The sequence below is a fragment of the Ambystoma mexicanum genome, chromosome 6p (assembly GCF_040938575.1).
Source record: "Ambystoma mexicanum isolate Mex_15411 chromosome 6p, UKY_AmexF1_1, whole genome shotgun sequence".
NCBI classification, from domain to species: domain Eukaryota; kingdom Metazoa; phylum Chordata; class Amphibia; order Caudata; family Ambystomatidae; genus Ambystoma; species Ambystoma mexicanum.
Window position 1 is genome coordinate 1,059,081,310 of NC_090935.1, and position 23,877 is coordinate 1,059,105,186.

A 23,877-nucleotide genomic window follows, 5' to 3' on the forward strand; every position below is an offset into this window, starting at 1 on the left:
AAATAGCAGAAGACTGCTGCTCGAAAAAATATTATATTAAAATTGTCAACGTCGTCTAGAACAGAATTTCACACAGTGTGTGTAGATAACCATATATTAAATATACGTGATACAGTTTTAATAGGAGCATTACTAGACATAATTAATATGTAATATAAATGATAATTACATGATAATCAGTTGGATGGTTGCCATTGTGTGTTGTTAAGTTTTTAAGCATACTTTCATTAAAATTTGAGACCAGCATGTCTAGCAAATATCACAATTTTCTTGCCACTGTTGGCTACTAAAAGAAATGGGCGATAACTAAATCAAGCATTGGCAAAAACAACAGCTGTGGATGTGCTATAGGCAAACATGTTCCCTCCAGCCATTTATTTTTAACATTAAGACTTGTACACATTACAGTTTTGTACAAATCATCCCAGTGAAATTAGAAACTACTAGTGGCCTTTATCTTTTCTTTACAAAACAAAATGATATCTTATTACTAGTCTTCACCTTTGGATACAGAGTGAAAATAACAATCACCTTCTCCTACCAATGACGGTAGACAACCTACAGTATACCACTGGGAAAACTAATGGCCTATATTTGCAGAGGACCGTGCCATAGAAGGACCAGCGTGTGAAAGTGTTTTCAAACTGAACTCTGTGCTCTGAACGTTTAACTTTAGGAAAGGTAAGTCCCCAAATCGAAATCTTCTTAGAGAGAGAATTATTACCATCCAACAGCTGTATCATGACACAGAAGACCTACTCCGGCCTCATTAGCTTTTCACTTTGCTGCTCTCTTACTATAACTCAGGTGTCTGAAAAGGCACGCTTGGATAATATGTCTATTACACCGTCCAGAAGCAGCTTAATAGCCGTATACCCAATTACCTTTCTTGCAGTTGATTCTGGTGTCAGAAATGGCTTTCCTAATGTGACAATTTAAATCACAAAGAGAATCTTCCACTGGTCATTCTACTCGCATATATGTAGCACTCCAACAACCCTTGAACAAGTGCCAAGTCCACATACTACTACTCTGCTTTTTTCCCCCATACAAAGGATTAATGTTGCCTCTATAAACCAAAACTAAAAATCAATGATCCCTTAAATGCAGCATTGATTGTAGAGTCATCCATAAAATATTATTTAGAGTAGTCACTTGGATTTGAACTGATTTTAACAGGAGTACTGATTTTAACATGAGTATTATTGGTGGAGTTCTGCAGCTTGAAGCTTTATAGTGCTTCTGCTAGACCCCCGAAGGAAAATCAATTCATGTATGCAAGGTTGGCCTTTAGTACATTTCCCTCAGTTGGCTCAAGGAAGAGATACACAATTAATTGATTTATTCAGTTGATAAATGTGAGATTTGTAAATCAAAAAGAATCTTGACATTTATTTCCCTGCTCTATGGCAGTTTCTGCAGGGGGATTTTATGCAGCATTGATCTTTCTATCCTAAGAGGTTGTGTATCAGAACGTCAATCTTTTATTCCTGCAACTATCAGCAAATAGCTCAAAGGTGTAAAGTAAAATAGTTCCCACTCCCTTGGACTTGCAAGATATTACAATAAAACAATGCCCTCTCCTATTCTCCTACACGTCTTATGACAGGAAGATTGATATGCAATAAAATTCTCCTGAAGAGCAAATTTGTCAACTGAACAAATCACTGTATGGACAACACCAACAAAAGCAACTGGTGGAATATGCAACAAAAAAAGGAATAGGATTACATTATCCATGGTCAGCCATATTATTCTGAACAGATATTAAAACAAAAAAAAAGATTCCTTTTGGCGAAAATATGATACATTGTTCTAAATGAGAAAATGCAATGAGATATCATAATTTGAATGGACCAATATATGACTGATTACTTGCCAGTGGTTCAGATTTATTCAAAAGCTTCCATCCGTAACTTTTTTGGTGATTACTTGCCTCCCATCAGTTCAAAAAATTCAACGATTTTGCCCTGTTTTTGAATGTCTAGAATTGTTTTTTACCTATTTCATATTTTGACATGGAATCACAGGTTGAAGGTAAAATTATGTTTTTTGCAAACAGAAGAAGGAATTTGAAATCATATTGTCACAGTGTATCTGTATAGTGTTCTGTATAGAGTTCTAGGAAGCGTGCTATAGAGGTTAATAATTCATACAATCTTATCTCCACGCCTTCTGCTTTCAATCCTATGGATGTTATGAACTTCAAATTATGTTTGTAATTTGATAATGTCACCTAATGTCAAACTTGACAAAGAAGTTATAAAACATTTTCAGCACATTACTACTGAGACACTGTGACACCCTAAGCACTCAGATACTTTGTCAAAATAAATATATGATACTTGTTCTGTTGATTGATGTTTTGAAACAATTCTTTGATGCTTGGTTGTTCCATTAGGGAAAGATACATCAAATGTGTAATTAAAGTGCTTACGATATGATGAGATGAGGGTTTATTCTTTCTCAAACATCTTGGAGCCACAAACCATAATCAGGGAGAATGTAGTAGGCATACACATTTACTAGTGAATGCAAATCACTTACGTGGCTGTGTAGAACAAAGGCGGAATGGCCATATCTGCAGGCAGGCGGGATCCCGACATATAGAGGCATCTTCCATTTCATCTTTGCTGTCAAGTCGCAAAAAGGTGCAGAAAACATGTATTAGGCCAATGCTAGAGAAACACTTGAGGTCATCAGTAATAGGATTTGACACACAAAGCCTCTGGTGGAATCATATGGTGACACCAGACAAATTGCAAAACCTCGGGTTAGAGTAGAACTCCACTGGCTCTTTAAGAGAATGCTTATACATTTAATCAACTTGAAAAATATGCTGGCACTTCCACAAAGCATTTTACTCCTGAAAAGATTTTGACAGAGTAGCATTGGGCCATTGGCCAGACCACATACTCAGAAATACTACACAGCTATACTCTGCCATCAATTAAATTAAATGTTGCCCTATCAACCTTTGCATGTTTTTAGGGAAGATTAACAACTTAACATGGTCAATTACACTGATGCAGATGACAAATAATATAAGGAACAACAGGGAAACAACAGACACCCCACAATCATCTGATGTTCTTTATATGTGTGGCACTATGTGGAAAGGGTGCAAGTTACATCGTCTGAAGTTATGGTGCAGGAGTCAGCAACCTGTGATTCTCCAGATGTTTTAAAGTACAACTCCCATGATCACTAACATTTGACTAGCTGGATTAGGGCTGATCAATCATTCAAACTTTATTTCGGGTATACACACATAAAAGTATACAACAATCAACGATCAAAACAGAACCATTTTTTTTTAGCAATAATTACTTTTTCTTCTCTTCCTTATTTAACCAGTGATATTTAGGGATGTTGATTTGGTCCCGAAATCAATTACATTAACATTATAGATCATGATATCATTACAACAACAGTACAATTTAAAATGCTGGTCAACAGATAAATAATCTTAAAATTGATCGAATAATCCAGTTACTTATGTCACATAAGTATAATATATACAGGAAACTAGTTGGATCACAGAGCAACACTCATTGTTGATAATCTTCTAATCCAATATGTCTACACATAACTAGCTACTACTAGCTACTAGGTATAACTAGCTATTCAAATATGACAGGTTCAACAGCTGTACTTTTGCAAAATGTTATGGCTTCTTCAGTTGTCCTTAGTCCAGACTCGTATAAACAGTGACTTATATACCTCTTTATGTAGTCTAAAAATAGGGGACATAGTAGCATGAAATATGCTTTGGATTCCACTCTATTTACACATTTATAGTAAGGCTGTTATTCCATTTGTGTATAATTTCCGCCAGTGGCAAAGTTCCAAATCTCAATTTCATATACACATAGCACATTGTTCTCAAGTTTATCTTGTCTAAGTAAGTCTCAGACCCTGTATTAGTTTTGATTACAAGGTACATCTGCAAGATTGTTGAGAGGGACATTTTTCTTAATAGTTCTCTCTCACAAGGGCTGATGTAAGTTGTAGTTGAAAACAGCTGGAGAGCTAAAGGTCGCAGGCACCTGTTATCGTGGTATGTCAGATTACTGAGGGTTTTGACCTGCCTTCAGAGATCTGTGTCCAAAAAATGACTTGAATCTAAAATCTAAAATACTAACCAAGAATGTGAGAGGTTTTCCCTGCAACAGAATTTTGTCAGCAGAAGGGTGAGCCATTTGGGAGACAGCGGCTGTACATGGCATGAAATACAGTGACAATGGCGGAATGAACCAGTGCGCATATCAGACTTTCTTGCTGACAATTTAGTATGGTCTTCCCTTTTCTTCCCTGATTCCAATTTGCTGTCCCTGAACTAAAAGAAGTGCTCAGTAAATGAAGGTGAGGCTAGTAGAAGGAAACGTCAGAATAGACTTAAAAAATCACTCTAATACTGCAAAGCAGAAGCATAAAGGATACCAAAGGATACTCAAAAATCTGCCAACACAGGAAAAAGTTAAGTGCCCATAACTAGCAAAGATAAAACCTGCAAAGCTTAAGAAACCAGGGGCTGGGTAGGAGAAGGGACATTGAATAACAAACAGAAGACTACTCAATGTGTTGAGAGGCAAGGACAAGGCATCTGTTTAGGGCCTTTTTTTTAAAAAAAAATGTTTTTATTGTTTAATCAAAATAATATTTTTACAATATTGGGCAACCACTCTTGCTTACACCCATCCACCAAGTGCTTATAAAGTCCATTTTTATCTTTGGTGATTCAGCTGCTCTTGATTGTTTATTGTTTCTGGTTAATTGTGGACGGGCGCTCAGTTAAGTCAGAAATCAGCGGTGAGCAACTTGCTATCAATATATTCTAAAATTTTTGCTGTGGCGATTTGCCAGGCTGTGCGGGTACCACCAATGAGCCTGGGCCACCATGTCTCTTCTTCTTGTAGGATATCAAATCCTACCATGGTGTACAGATAAAGTTGTCTGATTTCTTTGGTTGCTGGACATGCCATCAAGAGATATCGAATTGTTTCAATTGGCGGAGGGGTAATGTCATGACAGAATCGGCAATGCGGTGATTGACTGAGACTTCTGATATGTAGAATTTCGTTAGTTTTGAATAGGTTCAAACAAGCTCGAAGGATTAGATTACAGGCTTTTTTGTTTGGAAATTGCTTTATTAGCTGCTGTAATTCTTTTCGTTTTGTTGTATTGCTTGGGAGATGTGATGTAAGTTGTAATTTTGCTGCCATGTCATTGGTCTTTGCCCAGTCCGCGTCTTTGAGTTTTCATAGAACTCTGCAAGGATTTATAATTAATTCCTCCTCATCTGAAGCGATTGTCTGGAGCACGATTTGGTTTTCACTTTGCCATTTGGTTAGCATGTCAGATCTTTGCCCATCCATCTCAAGTTTGATCATGCGGAAAATTGCGTGACTGTTTTCCATTCTACATTTTCTAAAGAGCATGATGGAGTTACAGCTTACCGTACATTCTAAGGACTGTAGGCTTAATTTGCGTCTAATTGCTACTCCTGCGGTTGAATTTGGTAGGTTAAGCACCTGTCGGCAAAACAAGGCTTCCAGTTTGGCCCATATTTGCTTGAGGATGGTGGGCATTGCTTCAGTGCCGTATGTGACGGCAGGTACAACTTTCATTTTATAGAAGTTGATGATTGGCAGCAGGGAACATTTTCCAAATTTGTTGTCTACAGCCTTGGCTTGGGCCACGAGTTGTTTGATTTTTTTCTTTAGCTCATGTTGCATGGTTATTTCATTCTGTGAGTTGTCTAGGTGTACTCCCAAATATTTACATGATTTAACAATCTCGATTTTTTTTCCCTAACACCAATTGAAGTCTTTATTTGTCGTTTCGTGTTTTTGGAGAATCATCATTTTAGTTTTGTCTTTGTTAATTTCAAGGTGATTGTTGTTTGCATATTGTAGCAGGCCGTTTAGTTGGCGTTGCAATCCAATTTGTGTTTGGTCGAACAACGTGAGGTTGTCTGCGTAAAGAAGGCGTCCTATTGTGGTGTTGCGAATCTTTGGCGGAAAAACTCTTGTTGATGCTTCCATTGTTTGAATGTCTCCAATATAGGCGAGAAAAAGTGCTGAAGCTAGTGGACAGCCTTGCTTCACCCCACGGGTACTTGGAATTTTGGATGACAATTCACCTTTATGACTCAAGCGCACTCTCAACGTGGTGTTATGATGAAGTGCTTGTATTGGGGCAAGAATGCCCTCTGGGCAGTTCCAGGTTTTTAGTTTATTCCACAAGCGAGATCTTTCAACACGGTCAAACGCTTGAGTGAAGTCAATAAACACTGTGAGCTGACGTTGGTTCGTTTGTAGGGCTTTGCCTTTTAGAATGTTAAAGGCTAGGATGTTGCAAGTTGTCCCTGCATTTTTTTTTTAAACTTGCTTGCAGATCGTCATTGCATGGGGCAGAGCTAGCCCATAGTTGGAATTTCTTTAGGGGAAGCGTAGCGTAAACTTTGCCCATAACATCCAGTAAGGCTATTGGGTGAAAATCCGATGGATCCGAGAGATGGCCTTTTTGTAGATTGGTATAATTGTTGCCTTAGTCTTGATGGTATGGATCTTGTGTCCGCACAGCGCTAAAAGATGGCATTCAAGAAATCGGCCACTCATTGGGGTGGGTCTTTAATTCAGCGTTTGTCAGGCTGTCCGGCCCTAGTGCTCTTGAGTTTTGGAGTTTTTTGATGATATCCAAAATGTCATCTCTGTTTTCAAAGTTGTCCCACTTCTCGACCCCTAGGCAATGGTTATAGGTTGTATCCTCAGTGACCGATTTGAACACTGTTTCAAAATGTTTTTCCCAAGTTACTTGATTGCTATTGTTCAAGATTTGATTCTCCAAAGGTTTGTCTATGGATCTCAACGACGATCAGAATTCTCTGCTGTTATTTGTAACTAGTGTTTTCGTAATTTGCTCAGCATCCGCCTGGTACAGTTTATGCCTGTAAAGTCTCACCCAAGTTTTGTAAGCCATTTTCAGGCCTTTGATGTTCGCATGTACATACAGCGTTACAGATTGTTTTTTTGCTAAGCGCAAAGCTCTTCTATAGATGCGTCTTCTATCAACAAGCTCCTTATTATAAAAGTGCTTTGTATTTTGTCTTGTGTTACGTAAGACTTTTTTCACTTGTCTTTGTGGTATTAGCAAGGGCTGAGATTCAATTGGATTAGTTGTTTTCAATTGTGCCCTTGCATTGTATTTTGACATTAGGTTGTTGATAGCCGCAGCACTTAGTTTTAGCCTGGTGCCTTGGGCATTTGGCTCAAGTAGGAAATTTGTTTGGGAGCGTTGCTTGGTTGGTAACTGCCATGCTGTCTCTAGCAAATTATGATCACTGGCTGTAGTGCAACGTACATTGAATGACTTTATGATGTGTAGGAGTGGCTGGGAGACAAAGATGTAATCTATTGTTGTTGCAGAGTAGCCTCGTTGCCAGGTTGGCTTTTGCCTTTTGATGCAGAGCAGAGTCACCCTCTGTTTGTACTATGGTTCTTATCGTGTTGTGCTCACTTTTTTTTGACCGCTGTTGTTCTTTCACTATTTTTTGATTATTTGAGGGGGTGTACCGTGCGTATTTTTTTCTTCGTTGGTTTTCTCTGGTGTTGGCTGATTCGTCTTGTGTATTTGAATCCTCAACAGATTTATATAGCTTGTCTGTTCCATTTTCATTTTTCTGTCTTTTTACTGACATTGTCTTATTGTACGTATTGTTATCTGACTCGCGTTTCTCGAATCCTTCTGTAGCTTTGTGATTTTTATTAGATGTTTGCATATCCACTTGTTGCTCACACTTTGTTACGTCTTCCACATTAAAACTGCATTTGTAGATGTTATGTTCCTGCGTCTGGATTTGTTTGTGGATGACTGCTGATTTAAAATAAAGTATTGCCGCTGCACCGTGTCGATTGTTCCAGGGATCGACAATAATTATGTCTTCTGATTGCAGGCTTCTTAAACTACCAATTTGGTGCAGGATTGATAGTACGGTTCTCCTGTTTAGAACAAGCTCATCTTTATTGTTAGATCTTTGTGTCATTTTGATTGACCATCTAAGGTTATTCTTTTTTTGACTATAATAGATGTTTTTCTCGTAAGTCGGTCTGGTTTGAGAGTTGTTATTTGCTTTATTGCGCCATTTGCTTGGTGTTCGTCCTCTTTTTTGTTGCCGGTTATGTGCTTCGACCTGAGGTTTTGTTGGTGATCTAGCGTCATAGTTATGTTTTGTTTCGAATTGATGTTTTTCTTTTGGATCTTGCTGCTGCTTGTTAAATTTGGGTGTGTAATGTCGAGATCTCGACCGTTCTCTTGTTTGCTGTATCATTTTTCTGTCTTCTTTGGAGTTTTTGTGTCTTTCATCAATGTTGTTACTGGCGTCTTTTTTTTCCTCTTTTTTCAAAGGCCCTTCTCGCGATGGATTGTTGTTTTGCACTTGATTGTGTTCTCTCATCTGCATTTTGTACAATAATCGATTTCGTTTGTCTTCCAGTGTTTCAAAATCTCGTTCTTTTTGCTCTTTGATGTTACTTTTGTCTTTATTTGTTCTCCAGGGTGATGCTTTGAAAACTGAGCGATGATTCTGCGCTTTTGCTTGCTTGGTTGAAACTGGAGTAAATGGCTGATTTGAATCTTCATCTTAATATATACTTAAATTCATTAATGTCTCATCTGGATCAGAAATACCTGCTGAGGTTAAGGTTTCCAGAGGAGTATTGGTGACTTTGTTGTCTGCTGATACAATGGCACATGGCCCCTTTTGCTGATCCTTTTTTGGAGAGGCTGTCGTTGCAACGTGCCGCTTACTAGTAGTCGCAGTAGCCAATTCAGGTTCAGGTTGGCTAGTGTTGGTCGATCGCTGATGTCTAACGTTAGTCGGCAATGTATGGGTTGAATCATCAGCTTTTTCTTTGCAGTTATGTGACTCAAATATTGCATATGAAGTTCTGGAACCTCCTTAATCGTTTTGTTGGTTATAGTCAGTTTGTTCAGTACTAAGACTACTTTTTCGACCTCTTTTTTCTTTTGCTCAGCCATAACTTGATGTAAGCTGGTTATTTTATTATTGAGATCGTTACATTGGGTCAAGGTCTTTTGAGTATCTGCCGACTTGTTGTGGTGTGCGCTTTTACGTTGAGTCGGTGGTTTTGTCTGCTCTAACCGGTTATTGTCAGACGTTAGGTCGATTAATGTTTTTGTTTGAGTGCTTGAGTTCTTTGTGTTAAGGCCATTGACGTTTTTTGTTTCATGTGATGTGTTGATTGTGGATTTAATTGTATTCATTAGTTCACTTGTCAGTTGCCTGATCGTCTCCTTATTAATGTTGTTGTCTTCTTTGGCTGTTATATATCCTTCAAGGTGTAAGACTTTGGTCAGGATCGTGGCTTGAATGACTTGTTGGTCCTTGACTGTGTCGTTTATCGCTTCGTACAATTTGCAGAAAGGATTAAGGGCAATTGTTATTGCCGACATTATGCTTAACAAGGCGTTTTTTCTTGAGGATCGCTTCGTACAATTTGCAGAAAGGATTAAGGGCAATTGTTATTGCCGACATTATGCTTAACAAGGCGTTTTTTCTTGAGGATGAGTCTTGATTGGAACCTGGCGTCTGCGGCATGGTGCCTCTGCCAGGAGTCTGTATATAATCACTTAGTCTTCTTCGTGGAGTTTTGTGGCACGAAGGCGGCTCTGGGGAGTTTGAGCGATGAAAGATTGCCTGCTAAGGGCAGGGCGTGGTTCCTTATGTCATGATGGATGCCCTGTATATCATGTTCTACTTCAGAGGAAGCCTTATTTGGAGATTTTGTGGCAGCGAGCATTTCACTAGTCAGTTTCTTTTTTTTCTTTGGGATTTATTGAATCTGGTTTGCTATTGCTGTCTATCTCTTGGAGCGGACTTGGGTTATATGACTTGGATGTCGAGGTGCAGGAATATGGTACACTCTGCCCCAATGTTGATTCCTGCATGGCTTCCAAATCTGTATTTTGTTTTTTTGCTTCAGGCTTGTGCGTCATTCCCTTGGCTGGCACATGTGCTTCTTTATTTACTTCTTTCGCATTTTCGAGGGATGTGTTTTCTTCATCCCCTCCATCGCCTCCCTCACCTGATGAGTTGGGTTGACTCTGCGGTGGGGAGCTGCTGGAGGATGCGTTTTGCTTGTGAGCAATTGTAGTCTTTTTTGGTGCCTCTTGGTTGGCTATTGTTTCTGCAGGGTCTTCTATCAACTGGAGATCTATAGTTTCCACTATCTCCTGTGTTATCCTTGGTACGTTGTTTAAATTACGTTGCTTGGCAAGAGGTAGTGGATCCCTTACGGCGGCCAACATTTCAGCGTCAGACAGTTCAGTGTATTTTTTGGTTTTTGTGAATATTTGCGAATCAAAGAAATCTGTCAAGTATCGCATTGTGCATGATTGTTTCCCCCCCTGTAGACTTGGGTTTTTCATGGCACCATCTTTATTAAAGTTCTGGGTGTGCTTGTTAAGCACCCGTGAATATGCAGTTCTTCGTTGTTTTATTTTGTTTGGTTTTTTTTTACTGTTTTTGCTGTTTTTTCACTATCTTCTCGTGATCTTTTTTTTCTGTTTTTTGCCACCGTTGTTAAGTCTGCTGCTTGATCCGGGCCGTGCTGCATAATGTCTTGCTGTGGTGTTATTTCTGTGACACACGCGCTGGGCTTGTCTCCATTGACATGTACCTGCGCAGTCACCGTCCGAGCAGCCTCTTGTGGTGTAGCTGCGCAAGTCTTGGGATCATCTCGTTTGCCATTGTACTTGAGCGTCACGTTGTCCTTCCCTCCGCACCCTGGTCTCGTCTCGCCTCTCGGCTCCTGCACCGCCCCCTGTAGGCCCGCGCCGCAATCAGACGCATCGAGTAGTTGCTCTGCTACGGCCGCCGTGCATCCGTGCTTTTCACTATCCGCCCGGCTCCTGGCATATGAGACTCCAGCGTCCACCCTGGAGCCGCTGTTGTCCTGTCTCGACTTCCCTCCGGGAGTCCGCGGCAGGAACAATGTTACGGCGGCAGGTATGGAAGCTCGGCCCCTCTGTGGCTCGGCGCCAGTCGCCCGTACTGGAGGTGTGTCTCCAACCTCACACGGCGTTTCCTCCTCTTCGCCATCGGGTAAGTCGGAGACTTCAGATGGAAGCATGGGGGGGCTATGGATATATGTGGAGGCTATTTCTTTGTTTGCCCTTTTGGGACATATACTGCTGTTAGAAGAACCATTAGTGGGTTGTATTCCACCCTTTCTTTGTATTATGGAACCATGGCCTAGTCCTTCACAGCCTTTCTTTGAGTTGCGTAGACTACGACTGTTTTCCTCGTCACACTCGGCGCCATTATTCACTGAATTAGTCAATTTTGGTTTTAAGGTCATCTCGCTTCTTTGACTGTGTTTGGCTCAAGAGGGCTGTTAAGATGGAAAGAGTGGGGGAAAAAAATCAAGCACAGTTTATGTGTTTTACCGTGGATCAGTAGCACGGAATTGGTGACGGTCGGGTGTTGCAGGCAAACTTGATCTTCTGAAAGTTTTCTTTGGCCCCCTCGGCCTCCCGCCGGACCACGACAGACCACTTGCTTCTCCACTTCCTCTCCGTGCGCGCTCCGCGCTGCACATTATGTTTTATGGTGGTAGCTGGCAGCTGCCACAGGGGTTGCTCCTCCTCCAATAGTCACCACAGTAGACAGACTCGAATAAAGTTAGTGAAGTAGCCCACGACAGACCACTTGCTTCTCCACTTCCTCTCCGCCAATACCTGATGCTGCCTGAGGCTCTTGCATCCAAAAGCTGGAGTCACTGCACCGAGCGCCTCCAAGTTCCAACCAAGGTGCCTGGCTGCTTGCCTTTTGATACATAGTGATGACTGGTAAGTGGAAGTGTCTAAGCCCCCTTTAGGACTCGGCTAAATACTGTGTTTGGTATGGTGGTGACAGAAGAGTGCAGCCTGTATGGTACTGAAAGCACATTGGATGCTGTCACACCACTTACCAGATTGCCAGGGGAGTGAAAAGGCCAGGCATGTGGACAAATCAAGACAACTCATTTGCAAAGATAAGTAACAAACCGAATATATATGATTACCTCAGGGTAATACAGCATTGTAATTAGACATTCTGAATTGTGTGTTTTTTCTGTAATTTTAAAAAGGACAATCAGTGATCCATTTTGGTAGTGACTTACAGAGGTTTGCTGTCTTCTCATATTATTAAATGTGCTTGCAGTTTATACATGTTTTGTGGACTGTAAGGGTGCAGAAGTAAATCTCGGACAGTGAGGTGACATATTGTGGGTCATAAACCTTTATTTAACACAAAAAGAGTGTTTGTATAATGCCTTTCTGTCCCTAAAGCTAAGAGGGGTTTCCCTGCCTCAAATGAAACGAATGAAAACATTAGGAAGTCCAACAAATAGTCTGTCACTATCATGTCCAAAAGTTCCAAATGACTCTGATCGTTTAAGAAATAAACAAATGTTCTTTCCAAAAGAAACAATGTTGTAATTTCAGGGAATGGCTCCATTCCCTGGATTCCGTCTTCTTCCACTTAACTAACTAGGAGGGTGTCTCCTTATTATGTGGTTTTCTTGAAAGTTCACAACAGCATAAGCAAAATTTCCATATGCCAAGCCAAGTATGTCCCTGTTCCTGGCTACTTTATAGACTTTCACAGAATCCAAAACTATATTGTTTTAGCCGAGGGATGTGTCTTCCTTTCCCTGGCCCTTTTAAAGCTTTCACAATGATGTACCACAGAACTCTTTATCTTGCTGGGTCCCAGACCCGGTCTTCTTTCAGATAAGTTCACCTTAGCCTTTGGCTCTCATAAATGCATGTCCCAGACTTGCAGTTCTGAATTGTGACAGCTTGGTTTACTCTCCTGCCAAGCGTAGGATTCTGTCTGTTTTACTTTTGGAGTCCCAGACCCTCTTATTCTGCTATTCTCAGCATATGCGTGTAGGAACCAGACTCGCAGTATCTACTCACGGTCCCAGACCCTCTTATTTGGCTCTCTGTACTCGTTCCCCGGCTTCCCTGGGCCTCTAGTCCCTCTCAGCCTGCCTGCGTCCTTTGTGCTTGATCTGAGTCTTCCGAGCAGCAGAACAGCTGCACGAGGCTCCAGCAGCTTTTGGGTGCTTTCTTTCGATGGTCTCACTGTGCTATTCGCTTCTCCCGGAGTGCCTTTTCTTTAGCTGGTGACTCCTGAGATCCTGGAACGCCCAGAGGGTTATTTGGGCACCAACACGTGTAGACCTTACCTCTTGGACTACGCTCGGTCCTTCTCCCTTCTCTGTGCATGGCGTTCTGCTCTTCCGTCTTGCAGTCAGTATTACAGCTTCGCTGACAGTTCCTTTCAGGACAGGGGATCTCTCTCACCTGGATTCCCTCATATATTTTGAATGAGTTTGTCCCAATCAGGTTCAGCGGGAGACTAGAATGCTCACCACAGTTCCAAGGATCAATCTTCACACTCCTAGCCATCTTCATCTTCCCAGTACTTGTATTACACATAAATGGAAGGCCAGTGGGATTCTCTTGTGTGTTAGTTGGCTTGCTATACAACAGAAGATAATAGCACTGTTTGTACTAAGGGAAGGAGGATCTGACTTTGGCAAAGAGGAAAGGGGTGACAAAGCGGAAATCTATTGCGTTCTCTGGGAATGTTTGCCCCTAATCCAACAACGGGCTTCTTCTCCCTTGTGGTACTCCCCCTGTGCACCACCCAAAGGGGGACTATTGTACTGTGGATGCACCGCCCTTGCACCATGGGAAAGGTCCCCCCTAGGGGAGAAGGGACAACATCCTCAGATTCATCACAGAACGTATGTATTTTGGCAAATATTTTGTAAACCCTGTGTATTCATTTAGCCAATTAAGCCACGATGCAGGTTTAGATTCAATAGGATTGGCTAACAAGTATCCAGAAGGCACCGCTGACCAGTTCTGCCAATTGTAGATTAGCTTAGCTCACTCTTATTCTTCAATTTCACATACTGTTTATGCAGCCCTCACAGACAGAATGTCAAAAGGGCAGATGATAAGAAAAAAAAACCTATATGTCAATATGGATATGTTTCCTCTGTCACTGTTTATGTCTATTCAGCCCATGTGTATAGCTCTTTCTCACTCCTCTGATCCAACATTCTCATTACTACCACACCTCTCTAATTTCACCCTCATTAGGTACATCTTTTTTATGCAGATAATAGGATCTTGATAGACAACATAGAAGTGGACATGCACACTCTGAAGAAAGACTATGGCCATGATGTTCTCACAATGAATTTTAAGAAGCAGCACTTTTTTTTGCAGGATGTCCAAGCCTAGATTCGCAAGGTTCACAGGCTGAATCAAGTTGCATACCATCACTCCAGCGTCCAGTTACCCCAGGGTCAGGTGCGCGATATAAATAATAAACAAAATACAAAATACAAAATCACTGAATATCCATGTTTGGACACTGTAGTGTGCTTGGAAACCACTCATACATGCAAGGAGGAACAAAGTAGCATACATCACTGGCATCCAAGCGAAATACTGCTGCCGTTATGATGCTCTGACAATGATTGGCTTACTCACAGCATTCTGTTGGAAAGTGACCTCTCCCTTTTGTTTGGGGCAGCTGTATGAATTCCATCAAGAACGACTTACTATTTAAAGTTCGAGGGACATTTTTACGAAAAGGGCAACCACAATATTACATCTGGTTCAAAATAGCAGAATGCTCTTTAAAAGACAAGGACATTGAAGCCTACCTGTGCTTCTGCAGATAATCCACCTAGCGTTGCTTCAAGTTAATATGGGGTTCCGTTTTTACTTGACATTTTGTTTGTGACCCAGTCGTGCTAGGATAATGGAATGTACCACATGAGCCGGATGGGCCAGCCTGAGAGTATTGTGAGTCAAATTCCAGGACAATGTCAAGAAGATACTGTGTGTTGAGGCTAAGGCTAAGGCTAGGGACTTGTCACATTTGATGAGCAAGAAAGATGCAGCAGACCTGTTGAAAGTTCATATAAATGTAAGCATGTTTAAGCATGTCTTGCAGAGGTTCCAGAAAGAGAATGTAGGCAAATGTTCCATCAATTTCCGATGGAACCAGCTGAAAATGAGAGAAGCATGTGGTGGTGGAAGAGTCTTCCTAAAGCAGACAGCTTGGGCAGACTGCAGTCCTGAGGCTGAGGCATGAAGACACTTGTTATCAACATGAGAACACCTAAATGGTCCTACAATGACTTGTTTAACACTCTCTTTGGAAGAACATGGAATTCATACCATAAACAGAACAATAATATTTGTGACTCCAGCATTTTCAAATTGGGCGATTTAGCAGTTCTTCATATGTGGAAAGCCATTTGATGTAAATATGTAATGAGACAAGTGATCTGATATATTTTGTATGCTGAGGGGATATGTTCTTTTTTTGCTGCAGTGTTTCTTCTCTGACGCTTTTTTATTGTTCTCCAGTTTTTGTGTTTGATGTAATGTATTTTAATGCACGTCACAAGGTTTGATATAGGCTGAATTAAGCGATAAAATAAATCAAATTACGTAATCCCCTCTTTCTGGTCTTGTGGTGCGGCCAAACTGCCTTACTCAGAGGGTAAAGCTCTGGGCGACTTGATTCTTCACCCAACCCAATTCTATCATTTATTAATCTGGGGGAAATAATATGCCTGTGCAACAGTAAACAACAAGCTATTATTAGAGAGCTGCTCTAGGATAGCTGAAGGCATCCAAAAAGAAGACTGCGTGTGGAGGAAGCTGGCTCCCCAAACGAAATGCTGGCAGTGAAAACTGATTTAGCTCCTTAAGAATACCCTGAGAGAATACCCCACAAAGCAGTGGAAGGTATACATGCTTTACCCTGAGAGAGCCGGATGTGCATGTGCAGCGACCAGTTCAGGTGTCAGAGTAGCTAGTTCAATGTGAGGCATCTATTAGAATGAGGTCACCAATCAGCAACGCTGGACCTGGAACCAAAAGTGGCCCTGGAAATAGTTTTCAAATTGACCCCATATAAACATATAGTGGAGCTTTGCAACAAATGACTTACTTCTTCCCACTCAAAAGATGCCCCTGGTGCAGAGGCCCACCGGAAACATCTTGGGACTTCCCTGTACGCCATTCACCAATGCCAATCAGGGATCATATGGGTGAGGGTGTTTTAACACCTAACAGTGAGGGACGGGTAACGTGGACTTAAAAGTATCAATAACATGCTTTCTAGACTTAAGCCCTTCATCATAGGAAGGGTTTAGTGGCAATATATTGCACAGAAAAGTGGAAATTCAAAAAAGGTACATGTGATCCCAAAGGTGGAATGAGAAATTCCAGAGAAACCTTATGATGCACAACTAGGACAACTGTGTACATTGATAAATCAGGTTATAGAAAACCCAAAATGTGGATGGCACACAAATATACCTTTTAGGAATCCTACAGAAAGAAAGTCATTAGGCTCAGTTCTAGAGAGTAGGATAGAGGGGAGTTATGGCTGCTAAGTGAAGCTTGGCTGGGATACATTAAGAAAAATGGGATAGATCAAAACAATGGTCACACAATATAATAAGGAGCTAGATAGCCCTGTCCCTTTTACCTAGAAGAAAGGAAAGATCATTTTCAAAGCTGCCCTAAAACCTTTTAGAATACGGAACAGCAAAATGGAACACATAAATTGGGGGGAAAAGTCAAATCCATTAATAGAACAGGACCAAACTACCAAGAATTGCAGAAGAATGGAGAACCGGATTCCACAGGCATGGTAATTCACAGCAGTATGGAGGAGTTGAAGAGTTGCAACTCAGCTCCAAATCAATTATACACTGCTGACCATGTGACAAGAAGAGGGAGTATCCAACAACCAGCCATGATAGAGTGTGACAACACTAACCAAATGCACCAGTTTGTAAATCATGGAACAATATCACAATCATCTTCATTATGAAAGAATATCACAAACCAAAAAGGAAACAGGGTCCTTAATAAGGTGTGATGAATCCAAGGAGCTCACCACCTCCCCCCAAGGGGGAGCCACACCTTTGGGACTAGGGAGGGGAGTCCACAATGTTTAACACCCCCTGCGGTACAGACTAAGCAGGATCTCTCTGCAATTGGCTCCCCCTTAGGGGAAAGGAAAACCCCAGAGAGGGACTTAAGTCACCATCTCTTCCCCCAGACACCAACACATTTATGTGGTATGTAGGAACTAAGGTTCATGAGAACCCTATAAACCCTTTTAATAATGGCTGGCTCAGATTCTGACCCAAACATTATTGAAGCCTCCTCATGGAAAACAGCAGAACGGTGGAAAGGCCTACCTCCTGAAGACACAGCAGAAGAGGAACCAATCAGGAAGGAGTATCCATAAAGCCCAAAGAGCTCAATTGTGCCGCATTATACACTGAGTGAGAGGACTCTAGAAGAGAGAGAATGCCTAACGTGGTGTTGTGCACATAAGTCTACACTTGGACAGTGTGACAAGGCCCTGCAGATGAATAACCGGAACCATGCAACGTGGCAGCCTGAGTGAGAATGGAATACCTCAGAGAGCTGAGGGAGAGCCCTGAGGAGGAGCCACCTACATGTTCCCATGCCGAGCAAGCAGGAATGAAGAAAAGGTGCCGGCTAGAAATCATGCAAGGGACTCTTCGGCAAGATGAAGGGTGGGCGGACTACACATCCCTGCCAGGGAGAACCGCTCATCACATACATGTATGCAGTGGCACCAGAGAAATGGGAAGCAGGCGGCAAAGTGACAAAAGAAAAAGAAGAGCTGAAAAGCAGCAGAACAACAGAAGTACCTGAGTGGGACGGAAGAGAGAGAGAGGAACCCCAGAGTGGGGATAGAAGAGAGAAGTCCCAGAGTGGGGAAGGTGGCAGAGACAAACCCTGGTGTGGGAAAAGAACTGAGAAGCACCAGAGTGGGGAGATAATCAAAGAAAGGAGGAAAGAACCTCACAGTGGGGAATGAGAAAGAGCAGAGCCACAGAGAAGGGGGGAAGAGACTGAGAGAGCCAAAGAGTGGGGAATCAGAAAGAGAAGAGCCGCAGAGAGGAGGCGACTGAGCTAACCCCAGAATGGGGGAGGAGAAAGATGAAAAATCTCCCCAAATGGAGAAGGATTGTGAGACACACTAGTTTAAAGGAGAAGCAGAGAGGCCTCGCTGGAGTCCCAAGATGGCACTCCAGCACTGTACAAACTATATAAACTGCCACTGTGGACACAGGCAAGGGCCTTTGATAAACAAATGGGTGAGGGTCAGAAACCAGCAGCCATCCCTTCCTTTGGGCAAGGACCCAAAAGCATGTCTCTGTTGATTTGTGGTTCCTTTTTTGAGAGATAGGGAAAGAACCTAGGTCAGAATAGGATTCCAGACTGAGGACTATATTCATGTTTAGATGTCCTAAATCCTGATAGGCACCCTTTTACTTGGTGCTGTTTTAGAGTAGGGCAGGATTAGTAATAGGTTTTGGAAAAGATTAGGTCTTTTCTATGTCGAAACTCATGTCTCCTTGTCCGTCTCCCGATTCCCTCATGCCACAAAGGGAACATGATTAGTGCCCTTGCTAATTCTTACAAAACTGACCCTACAACCTACCAGGTGCTAGCCTTACTTGAGTACACAAATGACATTTGCATGTACTATTCACAATTCAGTGTTTGCCAGAGGCAGCAAAGCTGGTCTGAATCCTCTAGGTGGCCATCTTGATGATATTATCAATAGAACATGCCACGCACCTCTGAGAGACACTGAGACAACATGGAAATGATTGATTTATAGCTAGTTTTTGATGACACAAAACCAGTCCCACATTTTCCTCACAGGGATTGCATAGGTTTCTTCTACATTTGCCCCTACACTAAGTATTGTATCATGCCTGAAGAGCATAAAGATATTTTTCCATTGAGAGTTTGACCCCACGTGCATGGGTTACCCAACCACAATCCACGTAGATGCTGTCCTGATTGGGGCTAGAAAGTGGTGTTTGGAACGAATGAAAACAACAGAAAGAACATGTGTCTGCAAAATAAGAATCTGGTGACATTCTCAGCGATCAAAAGAGAGATGGTGAGGCAAACACTGCCTAAACCTGAGTCACTCATAGGAAGCAGATTGGTTGGGTACTTCCGAGGGGAACACATCAACACCACAATTTTGCATCTGCCTCTCCTGCTGATGGCCCTCTCCCCTTTCTTACTGGTCTGCACACAGTGAGGCCAATAGTGGTAGAAGACAACTTACATAACCGGATTTAAATTGTGGCAGCACATTATGGTCCCCCTTAAAATCTGGACTGTACGAATGGCGTCTTCTTATCACCGGGGCTGTGGCATACTTAAGTATAAGGATGAGTGTAGGTTGTTCTACATTTAGCTTTATGGTAGATCTGCCCCACAGCGCAGTAGCACTTTATCTGTGCGAGCCAACTCTGGCAGCAGGGCTGCTTACTGGTTAGAGGCTTTGTGCTGAAGTCGGAACCAAGCAACACACTACCAGCAGTCACTCCCACCTGAGCTCTTGTGGTACACGCCCACAATCCACTACAACTGGACTATGGACCACGGCAGCAAAGAGAGCTTACCCGCCCTTTCTTAGCAACTCGCCCCATGTTGTGCGTGTGCTGACAAGGACAGCAGACGGTGGAGAAGAACCACTAGGCGGTAGATGCACCATTGCGTGGACCTCCCCTGCTGAATATCATTGACAGCCAGAGGGCAGCATGAGAAGCAAGAAATGCCTTCTGTTCTGGTGGCCGTCCAGGTGCCAATCTAAGAAGCTGCAGCCACCCAGATTAAAGTAAGGGCCTAAGTCTCCCAGTGACTTGAATGTCTTTGCAGAAGTCCTTTTGACTATCATCGTTTCCCCTTTCCTCGCGCACATGTACATAGTGAGGTGTGCATATAGGATATACCTAGTGCTGAAAGATATTGCAATGAACTACTCAGCATACATGATAACACAGGCTGTTGTTATTCAGCGCGCCGTCCTCCTCCCCCAGCAGGAGACCCCAGAGACGTCCCATGGTTTTCTTTGAATTAAGGACTCTAGAAGAAGATGTTAACAACGTTGCACTGCTTTCCAGCTAATTCCATGCTGGTACAAGTGTGGGCACCACGACTACTAGCACTGTTCCACGTAGGACTCACGAATGCGAGAGGCAGACTCTGTAAACCAGTGATTTGATACAAGTCTGAAGTGAAAAATAAAATGTCTCTACATCATTACATCACAGCACAAAGCAACGACAGGACGTCACAGACTTCCTGGAATTAAGTGGTACTTACCGAGGCTTAGTTTCAAGATATCATTTCTTGGTGTTTTCTTCCCATCTTCACACTCATATGTTCCTCCAAATACGTAAATATCCTGTAAAGAAAGGGCTTTCTTAATGGTCATTGTCATCCAGCGCAGGAAATGACGTGCATACCTAAAATAAACACGTCTACGGAATCATACTTCTATATTGAGCGATGCGGCTCGAGCAAAAGGTCACCGTGGCAGGCTGCGCAGGATGGTTGCACAGGAGCGTGGGAGGCTGAGAACAGTGACATGTATCGCCTGTCTGCTTAGTCATCTTCCACAGCGACTCCAAATGATGCTATTGGGCACTGCAGAGCTTATTTTGCTAGATACATTGAGGCATCTGTGCGGACAAATGCTTCTGTTGTGCTGTGATTAGGCCTTTTATTAGACACACATATTGTCAATAATGGTTTCACGTTCACAGAGCTATCTTGAGCCTGAGTGCAGAAGTGCTTGCTTAGCATACAATGGAGCTGGATCTGATTTGTATTCAATACTTTCCGCCAGGGCCTTTAGTGCAAGCAGGAGATAAAATGCAAAATTGAAAAGGAGAAAAATGAAACGAAAAGAATGGGAAAAATAATAAAGTGCTTATGGGAATCCGATGAAAGAGGGTGCACACCTTAGGAGAATGTCAGACTGCACCACTACAAGTGTGACCTGACATTTTTGATTCTCCTTTAACATTGTACAAAGGGGGAGCAATACAAACACCCTCCTGGCCAAGATGGAGCGGTTTGCACGGTCATACCACAAATATAATTGCCAGTGCTAACTCCCCACTCATGTCATTTTTAGATCGATAGTTTCAACATATCCGATGAGGTCCCCTTTTTGTTGCCCTTAGGGGAAGGCTGGAGAAGCCTGGGGGCCCGATGCAGCCACCTGCTCAATAATGCAACCTCTGGTGGGTGAAGTGAGTTGCCCCCCAGAGCTCCCCTAGCCTTCCCTTAGTAGACTTAGGCATGCAGTTAGCGCCTAGCAGGGCAAGAGGACCTCGTTCAGACAAGGGGTTATATGTTTTATGGAGGGGAAAAAATGGCACCACCCGGGGCGCCTGGAAACCGTGAAAATGGCACCAGTGCATAGTATAAATCACATCAACATAACATAAAACAACAAAACACAGTTCCAGGACCTAATGCGAGCTAACCTGCTGGGAAAAAAACACTTTGATAATCGCCCCCAAAATAAGCGTGTTACATTGGTAACAATCGCAAGTAAATTTTCACTGTGCATGTGCACAGGCCCCGGGTACATACACGGAACAGGTGTGGACTCCAGACCAGACAACCCAAACAGAAATCCTACTGCAGTCACAACAATCTCTTGCAGTGAATAGGGGCACAGAGAGGCTGGAATGTCCAGGTGTGCAGGCTGCCAAGCTTACACTGCCTGATGGTGGACGGAGCCGTTCTAACTTTGGCCCATGGTGCAGCACACCTGTGGGAGGTGACCTATAGTGGCCATTGATATTGGAAGGTGGTGGAATCGTTTAGCTCAGGTCAATCTTCAACCGCACACCTCAGGGGAAACAAACACACAAATCAGGGCCCTCATTTGGTCAATCACTTCATAAATATCTGTATAACTGGAGACAGAAACCTCCTCACTGTGTGGGTCAGAGAACTGTGTTCCTGATAGAGAGTGGTGTAAGAGTGGGAGTCTGAAAGAAGAACATGTGTTGCGTGAGCCAAGAAGGCCAAGTTGTGAGATTATAGCAAGAAGGAGAGTTTGTACTGCGTTTGCCAATGAGGGCCAACCACATAAAGGAAATGAGAAGGGAAGGTTCGATAGACCAGTGGAGCCAGGGTTTAGGAGGAGTCAGGTTGAGAGGACAGGCCAGGCACTGCCAACCTGGGCTCAGAGATTGCTGGAAGACCATACCCCAAGATCCCTGAAACTCTGAGAGTAAAGCTTGGAGTTATAGTCCCATCCCTAGTGGGAGCAGTGAGACCGCCACACCCAGTAATTAAACCTTGCTGAAAGTACAGCCTGCGAACAGTGCTGGAAAAGGACAGAACATGCTCTGGGACACCTCCCTCCCCCTTTGTGTGTTGAGTGGGGTGATAAGTGGATGGGCTGAGGGGTGGAGTCGCAGTCAAAGTCGGACAAGGCCCTATCTCTTCAAGGAATCCAATGCCAGTGATATACATAGCAGCAAAGAGCATTTTGGGAACATAAGAATGACATTATTCTATGTTTGAAATATGTCTGTGAAAGGGATTCAGCTTGAAGCCCTTCTGAGAAAGTCATGCGAATTGGGCTCCCTGCTCTTTTCATTTGTCACAATCACGAACCTAAGAGACTTACATATAAAAAGGTCTGTGAATCACGAGACATATAAAACCATTTGCACAGCCTGTCAACAGAATGTGAGGGTTGGGCTGTTTTCGCACAGAGTGCATACATTAATCTTGTAGTCTTGCTTATCCGAGTTTCCTGAAGCACTGCTTGTGGACGACAGAAAGAGCCCTCGCTCTTGATCACCTTTTGGCGAGTGCTTGGATGTGGTCGCCTCCAGGTTGTGGGCCTCAAGACGGAACTGTGCTGCGGCAGGGCAGAATTTGCTGTAAAGCATCTCCATCCTGTTCGAGTCCGTTGCCTACCTACCCTGGATCCCAGTGGAAAAGCAGCACACTAGCCAAATAAAGGAGTCTTGCTGGCACTCGAAAAACCCATATAGGGGGAAGCACACTAAATCTTACCTCCAAGTACCATTTAGGAGGGAGAATACCAACCAGTTTGGTTACCAAGAAAACTCTAGGGCAAGAGGAGTCCCATTAGCATCTTTCCTTGATAGTTGTTGTGAGGCCACCACCTCATCCTTCTACAACCAAGACATCAACTTGGTACACGCTGAGCATCAAGATATAGCCAGGACAAAGACTCCAACCACAACGAGGACAGCATCATTAAAAGAAGAAGGCAGGGACTCTCTGAACCCAGAGACTTTGAGTAACTAGATGAATACTGTCCTGGGTAGATGACTGGGAGATGTGTTTGTTACTGGACGAGGGACCTACTATGAACCAGAGATTTTTAGACTATACCCATCCACATGCTTTACCGCGCTCATCCTGCCTTTCTCTAATTTGCCTATGTTCATCTCCTTTTCAGTTGCATAACATTCTTGTAGAGCTTTCCCTAACCCTATGTGAGAAACACTGAATAAACCTTCTCCCGGGTAGATGCCAGGGAGCTCTTGCAGCGCACTAAACTAAGAGTTGGACTTTGGACATCTCTTTAGTTTATGACCCTTTTCAAATGACTTTTTGATAATCCACTTTCCAAGCACTAGTCTACTTTGATGTATCACTATCATTAAACGCATGTCTCAAAACTCCCTCTACTCCATCTCTCTTGCACCTCCCACTTCCAATAAACAAAGGTGACGAGCAAACCAGACCTCCCCTAGCACACATCCACCTCATCTCTCTTCCTCTGAGACTCGACTTCTCTACTCTTCGTTACTGCATCAACTGAGCATTGCACCCCCCTCCCTCGCACTTCCTGTCTGCGCACTTGCATGACCCTGAACGTACTGGGCATAGCAAGTCTGTCTG

The 23,877-nt window shown here is 42.8% G+C and overlaps 1 protein-coding gene across 1 annotated transcript in view; it reads right to left on the reverse strand.

Moving 5' to 3' along the window:
- Window positions 1–23,877, reverse strand: part of LOC138510182 (kelch domain-containing protein 3-like) — a 1,131,537-nt gene that overhangs the window by 528,398 nt on the left and 579,262 nt on the right. Inside the window, exons 11-12 of the mRNA XM_069625668.1 lie at window positions 20,293–20,374; window positions 2,548–2,633 (exon numbers count right to left, since the gene is read on the reverse strand). Of these exons, the coding sequence (XP_069481769.1) occupies window positions 2,548–2,633; window positions 20,293–20,374 (168 nt within the window). The remainder of the gene's footprint in view (window positions 1–2,547; window positions 2,634–20,292; window positions 20,375–23,877) is intronic.